The 22,333-nt window shown below is 42.5% G+C and overlaps 1 protein-coding gene across 1 annotated transcript in view; it reads right to left on the reverse strand.

Moving 5' to 3' along the window:
- XPOT (exportin for tRNA) overlaps positions 1-22,333 on the reverse strand; it is a 3,393,313-nt gene that overhangs the window by 2,927,846 nt on the left and 443,134 nt on the right. Inside the window, exon 7 of the mRNA XM_044088045.1 lies at positions 11,486-11,670. Within this exon, the coding sequence (XP_043943980.1) occupies positions 11,486-11,670 (185 nt within the window). The remainder of the gene's footprint in view (positions 1-11,485; positions 11,671-22,333) is intronic.

The raw sequence follows: 22,333 nt of genomic DNA on the forward strand, positions 1-22,333 counted from the left end.
TGCAAGAGGCCTCTAAAGAATCAAAACCACATTGCAAAGTATGCTTTCTAACTTGTTCAGCTGCATGTAATATATCCTGCATTTCCTTGTTATCTGCACATTCAGAATTTAACAACATTTTCTGTTTAAGCAATGCCATGACATGTTGCTGATATTTGAGCATACGAAACTGACAGTTTAAGGCCCTTATAGCCAAGGTAGCAGATGTGTAAACCTTTTTCCCCATCTATCCAGTGCCCTAGAATCCCTATCAGAAGGGGTAGGGTTTTTTGCAATAGAAGCCTCAACACCCTTGGGACCCTGAGAAATAGTTTCTGGGTCTGCAGCAGGGTTTTTAAAAAGAAATTTATGTTAGTCAGGAACCCTGTAATATCTGTCAGGCTTAACAGGAGCTGGAGGTAAGGAGTCAGGGGTAAGGCTCGACTCTGAAAACACATCTACAACGTTCAACATAGGAGGGATGGCTAGTGGCTTGTGCAGAGGTAGTAACAGGAAATCCCTGAGCCTCTTTTTAGACTATGAAAATTCTTGGCTTTCACAGTGGAAATGCTCCCTCATGGTATCTAAGGTTTCCCCAAAAGAATAATCCTCAGGAGGAGAAGCGGAAGGTATGGATTCTTCAGCCTCAATCCTCATGGGGGGGGGAGGGGAGGGAGAGATAATATTCCTGATCAGAAGAGGAATCAGAAGAAATGGAAACCTGATCTGAAGATTCATAGTCAGTCTCTTGCCTAGGCCTCTTATCAGGAGAGAGATGGGAACCCCTGATCAAGGTAATCAAGTCTTCGGCCATTTTAAGCATTTGTTTTTTGGGCATGGAGGCCTGTCCACGTGGCTCTTGAGGTTGCTTCTTTGCCTTTAAAGGTACTATAGTCTTTGCCTTTGAAGTTGGTTTAATGTTTAGGTGTTTGGGTCTGAATATACCCGCAGAAGCCGGTGCCTGCTCAGCGGCTCCAAACCCATCTGAAGGATTAGCGTCCAAGGCTCCAATACTTTGAGTTTCCAGCAGCATGGCCGACTCCACATGGGAGTCAGTACCGGCCTGCGACTCTAAAGTAGCGGTAGTCAGGGGCTGCGAAAGCGCCTCACTGAGAACCAGCGACTGGCTTAGGAGAAGCTTCGTCGGTTTTGGACCTCAGTTGTCTTTCTTTTTCTTTTTTTGTGTGTTTTGTGAACTCCGGTAGTCGGATGGCTTTCCGACGACATTTCTGCATAATTAAATCTGCGTCCAAAGTAGTTTAAAGCATAATCATACCGACACTTAGTGCGCTGGTTAAATCTAGCACAAAACCGACAACCCAGAAAATTATGATCAGGGCCTAGGCAAGGAATACAGTAATAATGAAAGTCCTTATGAGGTATTTGCTTCCCACAAGAAATACAATTATTAACTTTTTCTGACATCAGTTCTGGAGCAAGAAAAAAGTTTCCCCAACGGGGTACTTAGCTTTAGTGAAGACTTCGGATCTGAAATTCGAACTCGAAAATCTCAGGAGTCGGCCAACCGGCACTTGCGAACTGCTTCTGCTTTGGGCACCGCACTGCAAGAAAGTCTAAAGAAAATGGTATTGGCTGCTTCTTTTATACCCCTGATGACCTGACGTCAGGGAAGGGGCGACGACAGCCGACGCAGGACCCAAGACTTTAGAATTCAGGCCGACTGAGGGCAACCTGCCAGCAGGATTACCCAAATGTAATGACTGCAACAGTGAAACACTATGATCATCATTCAGGTTGCATAAATGGCATCCTTCAGCAGAATATCCACAGAAAGAATGTTCCTTCATCCTTTCCAAAATACAAGATTAGCCTGGAGGAGGGAGAGAATGAGAACAACAACGAAGTCAGAGGACATTGCAAGCTTGCACATCTATCCAGAAAAGTGTAGTCTAGAGAGGTGCAACAGGAATTTTAGACCTCATTTTTGTCAGTTTGAGACACCACTAGTCTCCTAAGGAAAGGATAACAGAAGATGGAATTTCACCACCCTTAGTGTCAGACAGCATCAGATTCTTACATAGTAGAAGGCAACAAGTTAATCACAGGTGGGACCTCGGTGTTGAGGAATGGTGGTCTCCTCCCAAGGAGGTGCATGTAGGAGGGCAGGTGCATGAATGTGCTGGCAATGAAATGAATCTTATTCGCTTATGGATGTGCTTCCAAACATTTAAAAAAAAAAAAAAAAAAAAAAGAAAAGCAGATTTCACCAAGCAGTAAAAGCATGCCTGCTAAAGGTATCAACGTAAGCCCACAGAATAACCTGCAGAAGTCCCCAAGCTCTGTCACACAAGTCTTCCTTACCCCACTGAAACTTAACAGGAATGCACTACTTGATCTACTATTGTCACCAAGCCTTTACTTGGGAGCTTCTTGATTTACTCAGTGTGAGCTGGCTTTGCTGAAGTGCTGCTCCAGACACACTTGATGCCAGTACTGGAACTGCAAGACTCTTCCCTAAAGGTTCGTGCCGAGAGGACATCTTCACTGCCCTGATTAGAACTAAGTGAAAGTTCTTCCTTGACAGCAAAGGGAAAGAAAGTACCATTTTAGGAGTTAGATGTAGTCAAAAGAATGGATTTTAAAGATGTGGATTCGAACCATGTCTGGACCCAACTGGTTTACCCATTTTATCCAGCCTCCAAGGATGTCTACTGTAAAAGGGGTATTTTCAGCCTCTGTTTTCCAACTTTCTATCCTATGGGTTATTGGCTTGGAAATTTATATCAAGTTTCTTCTCTGCACCTCTTCCAGGAATTGTAGACTGAGGCAGTATCTTACCAGGCTCGGTATCTGTAGACTGTAAATATACTGTAAATATTTCTGCAATTAAGGTTTAAATATAAGAATTTCATGGCAATCAAATTGTAACTGAAAGAAAAAAAAATGAGAGCAAAGGCTGAAAATGCGTTCCTATCAAGTGTGCAATACAATATGAACCATACAAAGGCAAGGGAAATTGCACCCCCGGGCGTACGAATTAAGATTTTCCAGTGTGCCAAGCTGGTTATACCAGAAGAGGAAATCTTAACAGTTACCATTTACAGATGGCCATCCAAGTCTGATCTAGACAGATGGGAGTTACATGGAGAAAAGGAAAGCCATTCACCAGATGAAAAATGACAAGCAGTACATAACTCATCATGAAATTAAGCAAATTCAAATTCTCTACAAAGTAACAGATTACTAATGCTATCAACTTAACATGAGAGAATAAAAGTCTGAGAAAAAACTCCTGAGTTGGCAGGGGGCACTGCATTTCCAAAGAATAATGCTTTGAAAATAAATGAGCCAGTTTTCTCCTACCAAGTCAAATCTACTATAGAAATAATTGTCATGCAAAACCTTGGGCACATCCAATCTCCCTGTTAAAGGGAGACAATTCTGTTATGTAACTACACAGAATTTCTCACATACTGTAAAAATTAAGGCATGGAAGGATATTTGCTGTATGACTGATTAAGTGTACACCCAGTCATATGGTCCATCCAAAGCCTGAGTGCCCTTCAGCACTTGATGTCTCAGTATGATCTAATGAACATCCGGAAATGCCTTTGAGGCAGGGTTTACAGCACTTTTAATTTTTTACAGCAGTTTCTCATACTAGGATCTGTAGGAATAACTATAAATGTGAAACTGCATTTGTGCAAGTCTCTGAGCTATAATTTTAATAAAATAATACAAACATTGCAAACTATTGGACAATTATAAGAATGACTACAATTTTTTATAATAAAATGTATTGACTAATCAGTGTCTAAGCACTCATTGTTTCTGTAAGTGTGTGATGTGTTCATCATGAAGTTCTGGAACTTGGTAAAAAAAACAAAAAAAAAAAAGCTTATTAGCAAGCAACTAGTTTTACTATGCTCTAACAATATGTTTAATACTCAAGGAATTTTAATATCAGAAAGACATGCTACAGAAAAAAAAGTTTAATAAAAAGAAAAGAAAATGGGAGTGGGTCAGAGTGCCTTTAAATAACTTACTAGGTATTTGGAATTGGTTTAGTTAAATGAGAAAACATGTTTTAGCAGTATAAAAATTAGTCAAGTGCAGTTCTCAAAGCTTAACAGGACAGTGCATTAAAGTTATTTAGTTTAAAAAATGTTTTCTACTTTGACTTTTATAAGACAATTCTTATTTGTGTTCAAAAGGTCTGTACTGTCATCCTAATACAGGAGAATGCTACTGGCCAAGTTGTTCTTATCAGGGAAGCAAAAACTGATACAAAAGGATTCAGTTTTGCATAAGGCCTAACTTCACTCAGTGCTCATTTACATGCTTTATAAAGAGAAAGCAAGTGACAGCTGAAGCCATACCTTCTCAAGTGTGCGACATTATGAGGAACGTTCCTGATTTGGGGTATTACAAAACTAATGTTCCTTGACGTTCCACACTAAATGGGTCTGAACCACATTCAGTGCTATGAATTTTAACGGACATCCATGGTAAATATTACTAAATCATATTAATTCATTAAAGGAACTTTTTATAAGTATAAACTAGCAAATTTTAACCAGCCTGTGAAGTTCCTAGTTGAAGCTGTTAGTTGTTCCACATTATAAGATGTGATTTTCCTCATTTTGCAGATGGATGGTTGAGAGCTATGGTTGAAGCAGCTTAAATGAAGAATCAGTCAATTGCCATATGTACTGCAGAAATAATCATCTTGCTGATACGTTTCAAGTTGATCAACTTTCCACTTGAAGGGAAAGCCATAACCTCCCCTTTACTGCAGATTTCAGCTTAAGTGAGAAAATACTCTCTCTTTCCTGGCAGCCCCCTCACTCAAAGACTAGAAAAATTGTGAAAGATATAAAAACCCTGAAAAAATAGGATGCTAAGTGCTGACCACTAGAGTAGGTAAATTTTTCAGATTCAGTCTACAGTCCCCAGATATGTACTGCCCTTGTCTCAGCCACTGCTGTCCTGCACAAGGGCCTGCTCTTCTTGGCAGGATTAGTTTTCTGCTTGACTTCTGAGTGGCTGGTGCAGCAATCCTCAGAATGTGTTCCTAAATGTGGATGTTTGGAGGCAAAATCCTCTTCCAACTTGGATGTGGCTCAAACACTTGTTATTCAAGGCAGAGCTCAACAAAGATACTGACTGGGATATGTAATGGAACACCAGCAACTATCTCTGAATCTGACCCCCCCTTATCTTGTCTTTTCTCTCTGGTTTCCAAAGCTTCTCCATCATGTTGACAGTACCATCTTATCAGTCAGTGTTGGAACAGAGATACATCTGAAGCTTCTCTCATCTTGCCTTTGTCAAGCAGCTGGGTTTAAGACCTGGCATTTTATGCAGACTTGAAAATAATGTGCTCCTTTCTCATGTAGTAGATGTAGTTTCTGGATCACTTCCTCACAATCACAGACACATGGAGTGCTTAGACTTTTTGGCATCAACAGATGACCTTGACTGTGAAGCACACTAAGACTGAGATATGTAGAGACAGAAAAAAAAATGGTCAGCATGGGACTGGATGAGCCCTCTTGATCACATGAGGTGTGCTGTGTGTTTGTATGAAAGTTTAAATGCCTTAAGCAATGCAGCTGGAGACCTGGGAATACGTCAGCCAAAAAGTACAGTTGTGTACACCTACCATAAATGTAGATGTTCGAGTGTCTTCACTGTTGCAGTCATAACTGTAGGGTGTTCCTGCCGGCAGGCAGCCCGAGGTCGGCCAGAATTCCAAAGTCTGGGTCCGGCGTCGGCTGTACCAGCAAGTACCCTGACGTCAGAACGCAGAGGTATAAAGCTGACAGCCGACGCCATCTTCTCCAGCCTTTCTTGCCCCAGATGTCAGAAGCCCCCAAAATAACCAAAAGGTGTCCCAAAAAGAAACACAAATACACCACAAAGGAAGAGGGAGATGGAACAAGCAAAAAATAAGAGGGGATTGGTGGGAGGGAAACACCGACTGCAACAGTGAAGACACTAACATCTACATTTATGGTAGGAGTACACAACTGTACTATGTTCTTAGTGTTTCACTGTTGCAGTCATAACTGTAGGGTGGAATCCCAAAGCTCTGTAGGAGGGAGGAGGTTAGGCAGAAGAAGGGGCAGCCAGAAGACCCTGCAAGACAGCAGAGGCAAAACCTGCCCTAGACTTAGAGTATAAAGGGAGATTATAGTGCTTAGAAAAAGTATGCGCTGAACTCCAAGTGGCAGCTTCCAAAATGTCCTTGGTAGGAACTCCTCTGAGAAAAGCTGCTGAAGTGGCAGCTGCTCTAGTATAATGACTTCTAACAGTACCTGGAATCTGTTTCCCAAAGTGAGAGTAACAAAACCTTATCCCATGAGCAATCCATTTGGAAATAGTTTGTTTTGAAATAGCCTTGCCTAGAGAGCTGGAGGCATAAGAGATAAGCAACTGATCAGATTTTCTGAAATCTTTAGTTTTGTCCAGGTAAAATCGTAGTTGTCTGTGTATGTCCAATGAATGCAAAATCCTTTCCCCTTTGTTTTGAGGATTTGGAAAGAAAGTAGGAAGGTGAATAGTCTGATTTAAAGCCACTTTAGAAATCACCTTAGGCATAAAAGTAGGATTGGTCCTCAAGGCAACTCTGTCTTGGTGGAAAATAAGGTATGGTTCCACAGCCATGAGAGCTTGCAACTCTGACACCCTTCTGGCAGAAGTCAATGCTAATAAGATAGCTGTCTTCCAGGATAAGAACTTGATATCTGAAGCAGCAGCAGGCTCAAAGGGAGGTAAAGTAAGTTTCTCCAAAACATAATTAAGATCCCAAGCAGGAACAGGAGGAGTCCTGGGTGGTCTTAAATTCTTAGCCCTTCTCAAGAATTGTCTCACCAGCTGGTGAGAAAAGATGGGGGGGATCAGTGTTGAAATGAGCCGAGATAGCAGAAGCATGGATTTTGATGGAAGAAAAGGAGAGGCCTTTAAGCAAAAGGTCTGAGAAGTAAAGTAAAATGGAGGAAATATCAGGCAAAAAAGTATCAGAACCTCGATCCCGCATCCAAATACAAAATCTTTTCCATTTAGAAGCATAAGATTTTCTAGTGCTAGGCCGCCTAGCTTCTAAGAGAACATCCAAAACTTGTTTGGGAAGAGCAGAAGGAATCAAAGGCCCTTATAGAGCCAAGCTTCAAGGCATAGAGTCTTGATTTGAGAGTGTAGCATCTGACCCTGATGCTGGGACAGAAGAGAAGGAGACAGAGGCAGAATCCATGGAGGTTCCAAGAACAGGTGTCAAAGTTGGATACCAAAACTGCCGAGGCCAATTTGGAGCTATCAGAATGATTATCCTGGGTTTGTCCTGTTTTATTTTCAGTAACACCCGAGGCAGAAGAGGAAGAGGAGGGAAGGCATATCCCGAAAGATTCCTCCAGCTGAAAGACAGGGCATCCACTTTCCAAGCTTTTTTGTGGAAGGACCTGGTGCAAAAGAGAGGCAACTGATGATTGAGATGGGATGCAAACAGATCTATCAGAGGACAACCCCAAACTGCCGTAATCCTGTTGAATAAGTTGGGGTCCAGCATCCATTCGTGAGGATCCAAAAGATTTCTGCTTAGGCTGTCTGCTAAGAGATTCTGTTTTCCTGGAATGAATTGAGCTTGAAGATGCAGATTCAGAGTTAGAGCTGTGTCCCATAGACTCATGGCTAGTCTGCAAAGGGGGTAAGAGTGAGAGCCCCCTTGCTTGTTTATGTACCACATGACTGTGGTATTGTCTGTACGAATCAGTAGATGTCCTGGTTGCAAAAGATTCTGGAAGGCTAGAAGAGCATTTTGGACTGCCAACATTTCCTTCAAGTTGATGTGCCAGGGAAGATGCTTCTTTGTCCAAGAGCCCTGCTGGCAAATGTCTAGAAAATGAGCTCCCCAAGCATAATCCGAAGCGTCTGTGGTTATGGTCTGAGAAGGATGACACAGACGAAAGGGATTCCCTTTGTTTAAAGCACAAGTCCTGGACCACCAAAGGAACTCTTTTTGGAGGCAGGGAATCAGAGGTATCATTGTATCCAGACTGTGGTGATGCTGAGACCATACACTCTTTAGGTACCATTGAAGTTTTCTCATATGAAGCCTTGTATTTGGTATCAACAGGATGCAAGAAGCCATGTAGCCCAATGCCTGCAGGAATTTCCTTGCAGTGAGCTGAGTTAAAGTAGCCAAGGTCTTGACAATTGATGCCAGTTGTACTTGTTTTTCTGGAGCAAGGAAGGCCCTTTGCAAGCTTGTGTTTAGAAGAGCTCCCAAGAAGATCATTTGTTGAGAGGGGATCAAATGTGACTTTTTTGTGTTCACTGAAAATCCCAGTAGTAGGAGAAGACGCTGAACAAACTGCAGATGTTGAAGTCAAAGATCCTTGCTGTCCGCCTGAATAAGGCAGTCGTCCAGATAGGGGTAAATAAGAATCCCTTGGAGTCTGCAGTAAGCTACTACTGGAGCCAGACACTTGGTAAAGACTCTGGGCGCAGTAGATAAGCCAAAGGGCAGTACAGAGAATTGAAAGTGTCTCGAGCCTGCCTTGAATCTGAGGTATTTTCTGCGTTCCTGTCTGATGGGAATGTGTAAATAGGCTTCCTTCAAGCCCAATGTCACCATCCAAGCATCCTGGGAGAGCATGGGAAGAAGTTGTTGCAGAGTAAGCATCTTGAATTTTGGAATCTCCAGAAAGGTATTTAATACTGAGAGGTCCAGAATAGGTCTCCATGAGTTTTGTTTTCTTGGGACCAGAAATAGTCTTGAGTAAAAACCTTTTCCCATCTCTGGAAGTGGAACAGGTTCTATGGCTCTCATGGCCAGTAAAGCGTCCACTTGATTTAAGGCCTCTGACCATTGATGTTTTGGCAGATCTGGCCAACTGGAAGACCTTGGCAAAGTATGAAAGTGGAATTTGTAGCCTCTTAAAATCACGTCTAAAACCCATTTGTCCTGGGTAATATGAGTCCAATTTTGGTAGAAAAGAGAAAGTTTTCCTCCAAGAGGGGCTTCCAGGCAAGGAGGACCTGTAGCCCAACCGAGAGAGTCATTGGGTCTGCTTCCTTTGTGATTGAGGTCTGCCTTCTCCCCTCCTAGGTGAAGAAGCAGTCCACTGTCTGGACCTGTAAGAGGCCTGAGCCTGCGCCCGACCTCTGGAGCGTCTATATCTTCCCCTTTGAGGCCTGTCAGACGTGGGAAAGGACCAATTTTTGGAGGGCCAATTTCTAGAAAATCTAGGAGGCTGAACCTGTAAGAAATCTTTAACAGTCTGCATAGATTTTGCTTTTTCTTCCATCTTTTTAATAACCTCCTCAGCCTTGGATCCAAATAAAACATCATGCTGAACAGGGGCATCTAACAGTTTAGCCTTAACCTGCTCAGGTAAATTCTGCTCACGAAGCCAAGCACGTCTCCTGATAACAGTACCAGAGGCTGCGGCCCTGCAAGAAGCTTCCAAGGCATCAAAACCACAATGTAAACTATGTTTGCTAACTTGTTCAGTTGCATGCAATACATCCTGTAACTCCTTGTCCTCTGCACATGCAGGAAAGGTAAAAAGCCTTTGCTTTAAAACAGACAAAAGAAATTGCTGATACTTGAACATGTGAAACTGGCAATTTAAAGCTCTAATAGAAAGAGTAGCAGAAGTATAAACATTTTTGCCCCACCTGTCCAAGGCACGAGAATCCTTTTCAGAGGGAATAGGATTTTTGGATGAAGCGGCCTTAGCAGCCTTAGAACCCTGAGAAATAGTTTCAGGATCTGCAGAAGGGTTCTTAAATAAGAATTGATGGGAATCAGGGACTCTGTCAAATCTATCAGGTTTAGAAGGAGCAGGCGGCAAGGAATCAGGATTCAGGTTAGCTTCAGAAAAAGCATCATCCACAATATCAAGTACAGGAGGAATAGCCAAAGGCCTGTGTTGAGGGAGAAGGAGAAATTCCCTAAGTCTCTTCTTGGAAGCAGAATAATCCTGACCTTCCCAATGAAAGTGCTCTCTCATCTCATGTAAGGTTTCCCCAAAAGAGAAATCTTCAGGGGGAGAGGCAGAGGGAATAGAGTCCTCTGCATCAGAATCCTCATAAGGAGGAAAAGAATAATCCTGGTCAGAGGAAGAGACAGAAGACACAGAAGCCTGATCAGAGGAATCATAAGGTATATCCTGTCTAGGCCTTTTTTCAGGAGGAGGGTGAGAACTCCTAATTATTGTAAGTAAATCCTCAGCCATCCGTAGTAACTGCTTCTGGGTCTTGGGAGCTGTATCCGAAGCAGCTTGAGAAGAAATCATAGGTTTTACAGGAGTCTTTGACTTTGCCTTTGTAGAAATAGTGATATGAGAAGGCCTGAAAACTCCCTCAGAAGCCGGTACCTGCACAGCGGTTCCGGACCATCTGAAGGAGCGACGTCCGAAGGTCCTGCAACAGATAAAATACTAGGCCTAGATGGCTCCCCATGGGAGTCCATGTCAGCCATCAGTTCCGAAGTGGCGGACGACAGGGGCTGCAAAAGCGCCTCACTGATGACCGCCGAACCCGAAGCTGGCTCCGGCTGCAAAGTATCCTGTTTGGACCTCGGAGGCCTATCCTTGGTCCTTGCGTTTCTTTTGAATTCCAGTTGTCGGTAAAGTATCCGACGACATCCTGTAATTGAATCGTCTACCGAAATAATTCAAGGCCAATTCGTACCTATGCTTGATAGTGCGAGAATTAAACCTGGCACAGAACCGACAGCAAGAAACGCCGTGGTCAGGGCCCAAGCAAGGTAGACAGTAAGAGTGGAAATCTTTATGAGGTACTTGTTTTCCACACGCTATACAATTATTAACTTTTTCTGATATCGGAGGAGCAAGAAAAAGATTCCCCAACAGGGTACTTAGCTTGAGAAGAGAAGTTGAAACTTCGGACCGACGACAATCAAAGTACGTTGTCCTGAATGCGCCAACCAACGACTTGCGAGCTGCTTTCCACTGCACGGCAAGAAAGACTGGAGAAGATGGCGTCGGCTGTCAGCTTTATACCTCTGCGTTCTGATGTCAGGGTACTTGCTGATACAGCTGACGCCGGACCCAGACTTTGGAATTCTGGCCGACCTCGGGCTGCCTGCCGGCAGGAACACCCTACAGTTATGATTGCAACAGTGAAACAAGAAGAACATCAATTCTAAGGAAGGGCCTATTACATACGACCATTTGAACTATTTTCTGAAAATAAACCAGAAGTTGTTTGATGTTCAACAGTGAAAACCTTTTGGGAAGTACCTATTTATAGAACTCTGTTTTCACAAGCATTAATAATGAGTATTTAAGAACAGTAAACCGAAATGCTAGTTCTGTGTTAGAGGAAATAAACTTCAACAGTAGTTATGATAAGTTCCAAATGCCAAGATAGTTTTCCAAACCATACTTATATAAAAGTATACAAAGTTGTGGCATATACTGATTTTTATAAATGTATGTTACTTTCATATAGTACGTCATAATATTAAGGTATTTTAAAAAAAAGTCCATTAAAAAAGTTACTTTTTTTAACATACCTGTCATTTGCTATGAAGCTCAAATCTATCCATGACACATAGGCACCAACAACCTCAAGGCACTGACAAATTATTTCTGAGTTACTGGCTTGATAAATGCAAAGGATCTGATACCATGAGTCCACCAGAGTTGAGATGCACTGTTCCCTCATCCTATCCTTTATCAACGTATTTCGACGACACTCCTGTTAATTAAAATCAAAAAGTTACAAAAACAAAGCTATAATACTTTCCAAATGAAGAGAGTCTCAGACAGTCTTCTATATTTGAGCAAGGCTATCAAACACTATGATCAACTAAGTTCCAGGATGAATGATGAGAAGGGCTTAATGCTTGCTAAAAAAAAAAGGAATTTAAAAGTAAACTTCAGCAAGACTGCAAACACAAACTTAAGTTACAATTCATGTCACATCTTCACTTAATTTGTTAATTACGTAAAGGAAATCATTGTGGACCCCTGTTAGCTACAACCAGAGCTGCAATGGCAAAAGTGTATATGGTTCCAGCTTAAAGTTAGAAAAATCAATAGCATGAAACTTGTAAGACTGAGAAGAAATGCTCGAAAATCTTGTAAGCTTGAGCTGAGAAAATGAAACAGAAAAGTGTCTCTTTTTACCAGAACCTTAACTGTGCTGAACTGTGGTGCAGTGGGGATTGAGGTTTTGATCCTTTCCCCCACTGCAGTACAATCTTGGAGATAGAATACACAAGTAACAAGGGGTGTGGGGAGTACAGCTGTAATGTTTTTTTTTCCCACCTCTTCATGCTTACAAGATTAGAGCATCCTGGCTCAGTCATGTTCATTTCATGCAACTGTGTTTGACTTTCTAACCTACACACACACACCTGTGTGTGTGTGTGTGTGTGTGTGTGTGTGTGTGTGCGCACAATTCATAATCTGTCAATCTCTATTTCTTTGGCCATAAACAGTACACAGAGAAACTGCAACAGAACATAAAAACCGACAGACAATGGAAATCATGAATGAATACCAGAACCTGAAGCTGTGACGCAAAAACAAACCACTTTGCCAGCTACTGCAGCACCCTGCTGCAAACAGACATGAATTGAATGCCCTTGTTACAGACTGGGTAGAAAAGTACATTCCTTCACATTAGAACCAAAGAGACAGTGAAGTAAGATAGTGGGATTTTTTTCTCCCAGTCTTACATAACCTGTTCCTCACAAATAGTACCCCCATTGTTTTTTGCATTCATAACCTGTAATCTTTAAACCAGAGAATGGCATAATCACTGTTGGTTACTGGTTCCACCAACTGTATAGTTCTTAAAACTTGCACTTTTGTTAGAATCACAACCACAATTGTATTCTTGCTGATAGAGACACAAAGCAGTTTCATGAACCCCTTATGTTCCAAGACCTATCAGAACAGATAGCTAAAGTAGCAGAGAGATGACAAGAGAAATATCCAGACAAAGCATTCTCAGAAATGTAACCTTTGCCTACAGCAAGCATACTTGAAGAAAGAAAATTACAGAGTATAATGACCGGAGAGAAAAGTGGACAAGGGAGACAATTTAGGAACACCAGCAGGATGGGAGAGACATGGCAGGGAGACCAGCTCCATACAAGGAGCAGGTTTCATCTTAGTCCAGAAGGGAGAGTAGTATTCAGTGCTGGGTCAGAAAAAGGACCACATAAGAAAAAAAAAAAAGATGCATTCATCTGTCATTTGTTAACTTGGCAGGTGGGCTGGTCCAAAGACCCTTTCATCAATAAGCTGGACACACAAGGCATCACCAGAGACAGCAAAAATACAGGACATAATTGTTTATTGCAAAAAAACGTACAAAACAGAAGTCACATAAGGAAATATCCACAGCAATGTGTGTATGGTATAGCTCAGTAGTGGCAAACCTGAGGTGCAGGAAAGTACAGTTTTGTACCTACCATAAATGTAGATGTCCGATAGGTATGCATCTGCAGTCATAACATATGGGTTGTCCTGCCTCAGGCAGCCCTTCGGTCGGCCGGATTCCAATGTCTGGGTCTGGCCTCGGCTGATGTCGCACTTTCCCCGACATCAGAGCGTCTGGGGTATAAAAGCATCAGCCGACGCCATCTTCCTCAGTGTTTCTTGCCCCAGATGCCAGGTGCCCTCTAGGAAGGCTAAATTTGGAGAAATGCAATAAATTCCAAACATTTTCAAAAATATACACACACACATATATATATATATATATATATATATACACAAACAAATACACCATAATAGATCCCTCAGCTAGCTAACAGAGGGGTAAGCACCCTAGGAATACCACAGAGGGGAGGGAGGGTAAACCTGACTGCAGATGCATACCTATCGGACATCTACATTTATGGTAGGTACAAAACTGTACTATGTCCTTCAAGGATGCATCTGCAGTCATAACATATGGGTAGAATACCATAGCCAATCTGGGGGTGGAGGTACTAAGAAAAGGATGGTGTAGTTAAGATACCCTGCAGGACTGCTGTAGCAAAACCTGCTCTGGATCTGGAGTATAAAGGTAAATTGTAATGCTTGGCAAATGTATGCACGGTGCGCCATGTAGCAGCTTCTAAAATGTCCTTGGTAGCCACCCCTCTTAGGAAGGCTGTAGTGGTGGCTGTGGCTCTCGTGGAATGAGGTCTAATGTTTGCAGAACAGTCCTTTCCATGAAAGGAGCAACAAAAACAAATGCAATTTCCTATCCATTTTGAAATTGTCTGTTTGGAAATTGCTTTTCCTTGTGCCCCAGCAGCATATGCTACAAACAGTTGGTCAGTCTTTCTGTAACTTTTAGTTCTGTCCAAATAGTAGCGTAATTGTCTGTGTATATCCAGAGTGTGCAGAAGTTTCTCCCCTTTATTTTGTGGATTTGGGAAGAATGTAGGCAAGTGAATTGCTTGGTTCAAGGATACCCTAGAACTCTGTCTTGATGGAAAATAAGAAATGGCTGCACTGCCATTAAAGCTTGTAACTCAGATACTCTTCTTGCTGAAGTTATGGCCAGAAGGAATGCAGTTTTCCAAGACAGAAACTGTAGATCCGCCGATGCTGCTGGTTCAAAGGGAGGAAGTGTTAGTTTCTCCAGCACAAAGTTAAGGTCCCAAGTAGGTAAAGGTGGTTTCCTTGGAGGATTGATGTTTTTGATTCCTCTCAGAAATTGTCTTGAGAGGATGCGAGAAGATAGGTGGATCGACATTGTATTCTGCTGAAATTGCTGAGGCATGTATCTTAATGGAAGAATAAGACAGGCCATTGTGAAACAATTCTGCTAAGTATTCCAGTATATGCGCCATGCTCATCACTGTCACATCTAGGCCTTTTGTTGTGTTCCAAATGAGAAATCTTTTCCATTTTGCTGAGTATGCCTTCCTTGTGGAAGGCCGGCAAGCTTCCATAATAATGTCCTTTACTCTCTGTGATAAGCTATTCTGAGGAGGGGTCATGGTATTCTCCAGGCAGTTAGCTGCAAGGTTTTCAAGTTGGGATGCAGGATCTTGAAATTGTTCTGCGTCAGAAGAAGTGGCCATAGGGGGAGAGGCCACGGTTTCGTCTGTGACATGCTCTTCAACAGTGGGTACCAGTGCTGCCTTGGCCAGTCTGGAGCTATCAGAATCACTCTTGGCTGTTCTGCCCTGATCTTCAGTAAAACCTTGGACATTAATGGGAGTGGTGGGAAAGCACAGACTTTTAGAGCTTTCCAGCTGAAAGAGGGAGTCCACCTTCCATGCTTGTGGGTGGTATGTCCTTGAGCAGAATGTCTTCAGTTGATGATTGTGGGGTGAGGCGAACAAATCTATCTCCGGCCTTCCCCATGATTGTGTTATGAGTAAGAAGATGTCTGGGTGCAGCATCCATTCGTGTGCATCCATGGTAGTTCTGCTTAAGGTGTCTGCCAGTGTATTGCCTTTCCCTGGCACAAACTGGGACTGTAGTTGTATATTGAGTTTCAAGCAAAGTTCCCAAAGATTCATGGCCAGTCTGCATAGAGGGTAGGAATGCGTGCCTCCTTGCTTGTTTATGTACCACATAACTGTGGTGTTGTCTGTCCTTATTAACAGGTGGCCTCGATGAAGGAAAGGTTTGAAGGCCTCGATTGCGTGCATCACTGCCAGCATTTCCTTTTGGTTTATGTGCATGCGCAGCTGTCCTTGAGACCATAGCCCTTGGATACATTTGTCCTCCATGTGTGCTCCCCAACCTCGGTCTGAAGCATCCGTGGTGATGGTTTGGTTTGCTTTTGGTTTGTTAAAAGGCAACCCTCTGTTGGACTGGCAGGCTTGAGCCCACCACAGGAATTCCTTTTGAAGGCAAGGAATGAGTGGGATCAAAGTTTCTAAACTGTGACTGTGCTGAGTCCATACACTCCTTAGGTACCATTGCAATTCTCTCATATGCAGCCTGGCTTGTGGAATCAGAATTATGCAGGATGCCATGTAACCCAGGGCCTGCAGGATTTTCCTTGCAGTCAGCTGAGTTTGTCTTGTCAGATTCTTGAAGTAATCCGGAAGTTGTTTTTGTTTTTCTTCTGTGAGAAAGGCCATTTGGGTGGTTGTGTCTAGATCTGCACCCAAAAAGGTTATTCTTTGGGATGGAACAAGTCTTGATTTTTGGATGTTGACTGTGTATCCCAAGGCCTGTAATAGGTGAATGGCATAGTCCAAATCCTTTAACAAATTTTCCTTGTTGTCCGCTTGAATAAGGCAGTCGTCCAGATATGGGTAGATTTGAATCACCTGAAGTCTGCAGTGTGCAATTACTGATGCCAGGCATTTCGTAAATACTCTGGGCGCAGTAGATAAGCCAAAGGGCAATGCTGAGAATTGATAATGCTCTGATCCTGCAAGAAATCTGAGGTGTCTTCTGCAACTTTGTCAAATAGGGATATGCAGGTATGCCTCCTTGAGATCTAGAGTCACCAGCCATGACTCCTTGCCCAGCATGGGAAGAAGTTGCTGTAGGGTCAGCATCTTGAATTTTGGCACAATGAGGTAAGTATTCAGTGCGGACAGGTCGAGAATAGGCCTCCATTGATTTTCTTTTCTTGGAACAAGGAATAATCTGGAATAAAATCCTTGGCCTTGATCTGAAAGGGGTACCTTTTCTATGGCTTTCATTTGTATTAATTTGTTGATTTGCTTCAAAGCCTCTGCCCTCTGATTTGGTGGCAGGTCTGGCATTCCTTTTCTTTTTGGCAATGTGTGGAAATGGAACCTGTATCCTTTGTCTATTATTTGCAGTGTCCATGTGTCCCTTGTGATGTAATGCCAATTTTTTGAGAATAAAGAAAGCTTTCCGCCCAATGGTGCTTCTAACTGAACCCTGGTCGGCGGAGTCAAAATAAAGTCATTGAGTCTGTCCTGGTGTAGCAGTTGCTGTTGCTGTTCCTGCACTACCTCTCTGGTTGGGAAGTTGCCACTGACGGCCTCTGTAGGAGCCTCTAGCTTGCCCTCTACCTCTGGCACGCCTGTTCCTGCCTCTCTGGGATCTGTCCGCGTCCGGAAAGGACCAATTCTTAGTAGGCCAATTTCTGCTGAATCTCGGTGGTTGTACTTGCAGAAAGTCCTTGACTGTTTGCACAGATTTTGCCTTTTCTTCAAACTTCTTTAAGACCTCCTGAGCCGAGGAACCAAATAATTTTTGTTTTTCCATTGGAGCATCCAGGAGCTTAGCTTTAACATGGTCTGGTAAAGTTTGTTCCTTCAACCAGGCATGCCTACGTGTAACTGCCCCTGTCATAGCTGACCTACATGAAGCTTCCAGTGCATCATAACCACACTGCAAAAAATGGTTGCTAACCTGCTGTGAGTTATGTACCAGATCCTGAAGTGATTTACGGTCAAGGGGTTCAGAAGAGGAAAGCTTCTTATGCAATTCATCTAATAAATACTCTTGGTACTGAATCATATGAAATTTAATGCCCTCATGGAAAGAGTTGCAGAAGTATATACTTTCTTTCCCCGTCTCTCTAAAGCTCTAGAACTCCCTTTCAGAAGGAAGAGGATTTTTAGCAGTGGCAGCTGCAACCCCTTTTGGGCCCTGGGAAATAGTTTCTGGGTCTGCAGAGTGGGCCTTGTACAGATGTAGATGAGAATCCGGGACCCTGTAGTATCTATCAGGTTTGGCAGGAGCCGGAGGGAGGGAATCAAGGGCTGTACTAGCATCAGAGTACACATCATCAATAACATTCAAAACAGGAGGTATAGCTAAAGGCCTATGCTGAGGTAAATGTAAAAAGGTCCTTAATCTCTTTCTAGAATCAGAAAATTCCTGGCCCTGCCATTGAAAATGTTCTCTCATATAGTGCAGTGTCTCACCAAATGAAAACTCTTCAGAAGGGGAGGCCGAAGGAATAGACTGTTCAGCATCAGAATCCTCGTAGGCCGAATAAGCCTCCTCCTGGTGATCTGACAACACAGATCCATCCGTAGACTCATCTGAAGAGTGGGGGTCAGAGGGCTCAGCCCTGGGCCTTTTGTCTGGTGCTGGTTGAGAGCCCCTGTCCGGGTGAGGTTGAGAACCTCTAATTAAAGAGATAAGGATCCTCTGCTAGGCTGAGAATCTGAGAGCCAGTAGAAGGTCTCTGAGAGGTAATCTTGAGAGGCAAAGCTTTAGCAAGTTTAGCAGCTTTAGCCCTAGAAAAGGCCTTAATGGACATGGATGCAGGGGGTCTGGCTGCACCACATGCAGGAGTAGACTTGTCTAAAGGAATGGTGTCGGACATTTCCTGGACACCGGTTTCGGTAGGTAATTCAATAACCGACTCGGCCGGGGCCTCCAGGGCCGAGGTAGTCGGTTGCGTGGATTCGGTTAAAGGAAGCACCGAGGACTCTGATTCGGCCGAAACCGAGACACTCGCGGTAGGCCTAACCGTGGTTTCAGCCGAAACCCCGTGCGTCGGTCCTTGTCCTTCCGTTTTTTCACCACATGCGAAGTCGGAGTCTCCGACGGCATCTTGTACGCAAAATTAGCCTCAAAGAATTCCTCTGCAAACTCCAACCGACGTCTAAGAGTTCGTCGGTTGAAGGAAGCACAGGCTGAGCAGGCCGAGACGTCGTGTTCTGGGCCTAATCAAGGGAGGCAGTAAGAGTGGAAATCCTTATGAGGTATTTGTTTCCCACAAGTTAAACAATTATTTACTTTATCTGACATCGGCTGAGGCAAGAAAGAGTCCCCAATGGGGTACTTAGCTTTTTCGAAGTCTTCGGTAGCTGAATCACAGGAGCTGGCCGACCGGCACTTGCGAACTGCTTCTGCTTTGGGCACCACGCGGCAAGAAAGACTAAGGAAGATGGCGTTGGCTGATGCTTTTATACCCCATACGCTCGGACGTCAGGGAAAGTGCGACATCGGCCGAGGCCAGACCCAGACTTTGGAATCCGGCCGACCGAAGGGCTGCCTGAGGCAGGACAACCCATATGTTATGACTGCAGATGCATCCTTGAAGGACATCAGTACACACCTGAATAGCCTTCTTGCTGTGGCAATTAATCTGCTCTATCAGATGTAAACTGTTCAGATAAAGACATGTTTGGTTGTTGTCCCGTTTTTGCCACTCAATCAAAAATATTAAATTCTTACTGATGAAGATTTACCAAGCGTTAATGAAAGGAAATAAACTTTTCTTTGTTAAACAGTGTATGAAATACACGCTGTAGGGAGAATGCACACCAAAGACTTGTACAGTGGTATTATCTATTGCAGTGTTCTACTACTTCTCCACCCACCTAGTCTGCTGAAATAACTTTAGAAGAACTGGAAGCTTCATTGCATTCCAACAGCAGCTCTGTTAGTATGGTTTATTTTCTTCTCGCCTTCCATATAATGTTCTCAGAGGCAGCAGAGTTAATTCATTCCTCATTAAATTCCAGTACATATGCACTCTGTTGTCTTATGGCTTAAGAATACATTATTTTTCAAGGAACAAATACACAAATTTTCTGTACATACTGGGACTCTTGCTTAAACTGTAGCCATTTCAAGTACTGCTCCTTTTCATTTTGTGCTCTTAATGAGATAAAGTATACTTATTTCACCCTTTTATTTTTTATAGTCACAATTAGTTAATTTCAAATGGTTTCATTCTTTGTGAATACTTTTCCCTTACAGCCATTCCCATATAATTATGAAATGGCATATAATTTTGTGGAATGGCTTGGACAGAGGTAGGGCAATTATCACAGTTCGAATCCCTTGGCCTAGTACAAGTGGGGCTATGTGGCCCGCTGACAAAAGATAGTTGCCACTGCTGTAAACAAATATTATGATATAAGCTTCAAACAAAGTATTAGCCAAGATTAACAACTGTTCATTCTGGAGTACACACATTTACAGAAGTTCTCAACTCCAGCTGTGGTTGCCTAGAAATCTACATTTTTACAATATGTAGAGAGTAGTCTGGTAGAAAGCATCTAGAATTTACAGCCATTGTCTTAAAAAACAAGTGCAGAGAGCTGTGCAACAAGTTTTACGTTAACTCTGCATATTCAATTTCTTTCCTACTGTTTTGTGGTAGACAAGTCCAAAGGACTAGTATTATTTTGTTTAAGCAACTTTCACCTGCAGTCTTTCTGTACTGGGGTTCATTTAGTGCATTTTCTGTGCTTATGGACTGGAAGGATAGTGGTGCTTTTTATGCCAAATTTTTTGAAAAGTGAAGGGCAGTACTTGCTGTATGCACAGCTATCTTTGTACATTTGACATGAATCCTTGTTGGTCAAATTTTGATAGACGGGTGTGATACTTAGCACAAACACTTTTTAGATCAGGGAATATGCCACCATGGGGGGTTCCTTTTTCCATACTTTATCAGCAACTGTGTATATGTAGACAGGGTGCTACAGCCTTTTCTAAGTCCATGTTATTTGTTATTAAGCAATCAGTACTTGTCTTTGTGTTCTATACTTTCACTGCAGCCACTTTTTCAAAAATCTTTGCCAGCAGGCAAAGATCGAGGACTAGCCTATAATCCCGTGCAGAAGAGGGGAGATGTTTTTAGGAATGTGGATGATTATATCATGCTTAAACCACTACAGAAATATACCAGTTGCTAGGAACAGACTGAAAATGTGGGAAAGTGCATTACCTATAATGGAAGCAACCAAATGAAAAATTCTGTTATTCACTGATGTGGTGTGAGTTGGGTACGTTTTCTTGTTTTTGAAGAAATTCCTATTCTAACAAAATTTAACAGTTTTCTTGTTCCATTATCCCCCATTACTCTCCCTTAGTTCTCACCGCATTTTACTTAGTTTACCAGGACAGCCAAATTGGAAAAAGAACCTTTTCTCAGTGGAGGCCCAGATAGAAAAGCTCCAAATGTTCAGATGTAATAACAATTTATAATCTACAGAAACAAGCACAATGACATAAGAACACTACAACATTAGGAGAGAAAAAGAGGATGTGAAAGGATTGTTCTTTACACAGGTAAAGGAGAGAGTAGTAGTGGTGGTTGGTAGTCAATATTAAGGTTACTGTTTAATGGAAACAGTGGAAAAAGAAAAATGCAATAGAAAGTAGAAAACAGAAAAAAAAAAGAGGTGGAAGGGTGGAGTGGGAAAAGGATGAGGACAGGGCAGCAAGCACGCTTCTGACTTATTTTGTCCTGGATGGGAGCAACAAAAGAGCTAGGAATCTACTGGGTGACTCTACAGATTTTTTTTTTTTTTAAAGGAGCTTGTGTAGTGGTTCTCTATTACTGCTAGGGGAATGGAGTTTCATTTTCTACAAAAGTAGGTGGAGTATAGGGAGTCCAGCCTTGATTTTGCTAGATGCAGTATTGGACTTAAGATGTCTAGTCAGAATGTAAGGTTCTGATAAACATGGGAGCAATGGCTACTGACTTGGAGTATGGATGAGGTTATGGGTGGTACGGAGTTGGGAATATGTCAGGTAATGTGGTAATTCTAGCCACTGTAGTTTAAGAGTTTGTTGATGGCAGGTCCTGTGAGGATGTTGGCAGCAAATATGGCAGCTTTGCTGTAGCACTGTACTTTGTTTAATTAGGCTGACTGTACGTTAAAATAGATGGGTGCAGCACAGAGGACAGTGGGTAAGAGGAAGGAAGAGGCTATGGGGTATCTAGATCTGTTCACATTTTGGTTCTACATAAGGAGCCTAGTTTTACATTGGTTTGTTTTATAGTATTCTAGATATGGTACTTATCTTGGGCTCTTTACCACAAATAAGTCTACTCAGTTTCGTGTCAGATGCTATTAAAAGCCATTATTATTATTATGGTTTCTACTACTTTGTAAATTATGCATAGGATTATTCCTTTTCTATTATCAACACTTTGCGGTGGTGGTGCTGCGGTAGCGTTGTTGCCTCACAGTAAGATGTCCTGTTCGATTCTCAGCTAGAGCGTCTTCTGTGTGGAGACACGCATGAATGGGTGTACCTTCGTTGAAGGTTATGCGTCAGGGCCGGCAACTTGGCACATAAAAATCTACTGCCAATCATTAGCGGACCGGAGTTCCGCTGTGGCGACCCCTAACCGGGAAAAGCCGAAAGACACAACAACTTTATCAATACTTTGTTCTTTGCTGTAAAGACAGTTTCAATAATAAATCCAAAAACAAACTATGTTGGAGAAAAAAGAACCAATGGTATGTAAAAGCAAACAAAATAAAAAAATAAAAATGAGAAATACAACCAGTGGTGCACAGCAGAGGTATATCTAAGTTGGAGTTTAATGTACAGAATAACACTCAGATGAGCGCTTTCGCATATAGCTTCTTCAGATCAAAAAACAAAATAAAGCACTAGGCTACTTATAGTACAAACTCAACAGTGCATCCAATCAGTGAAAAAGGCATTTTCAGGTTGCTAGGTACTTAGAACTAGTAATTAATCAC

This window comes from Protopterus annectens, chromosome 11.part0 (assembly GCF_019279795.1).
Source record: "Protopterus annectens isolate FY-2018-M chromosome 11.part0, PAN1.0, whole genome shotgun sequence".
Lineage (NCBI taxonomy): Eukaryota > Metazoa > Chordata > Ceratodontiformes > Protopteridae > Protopterus > Protopterus annectens.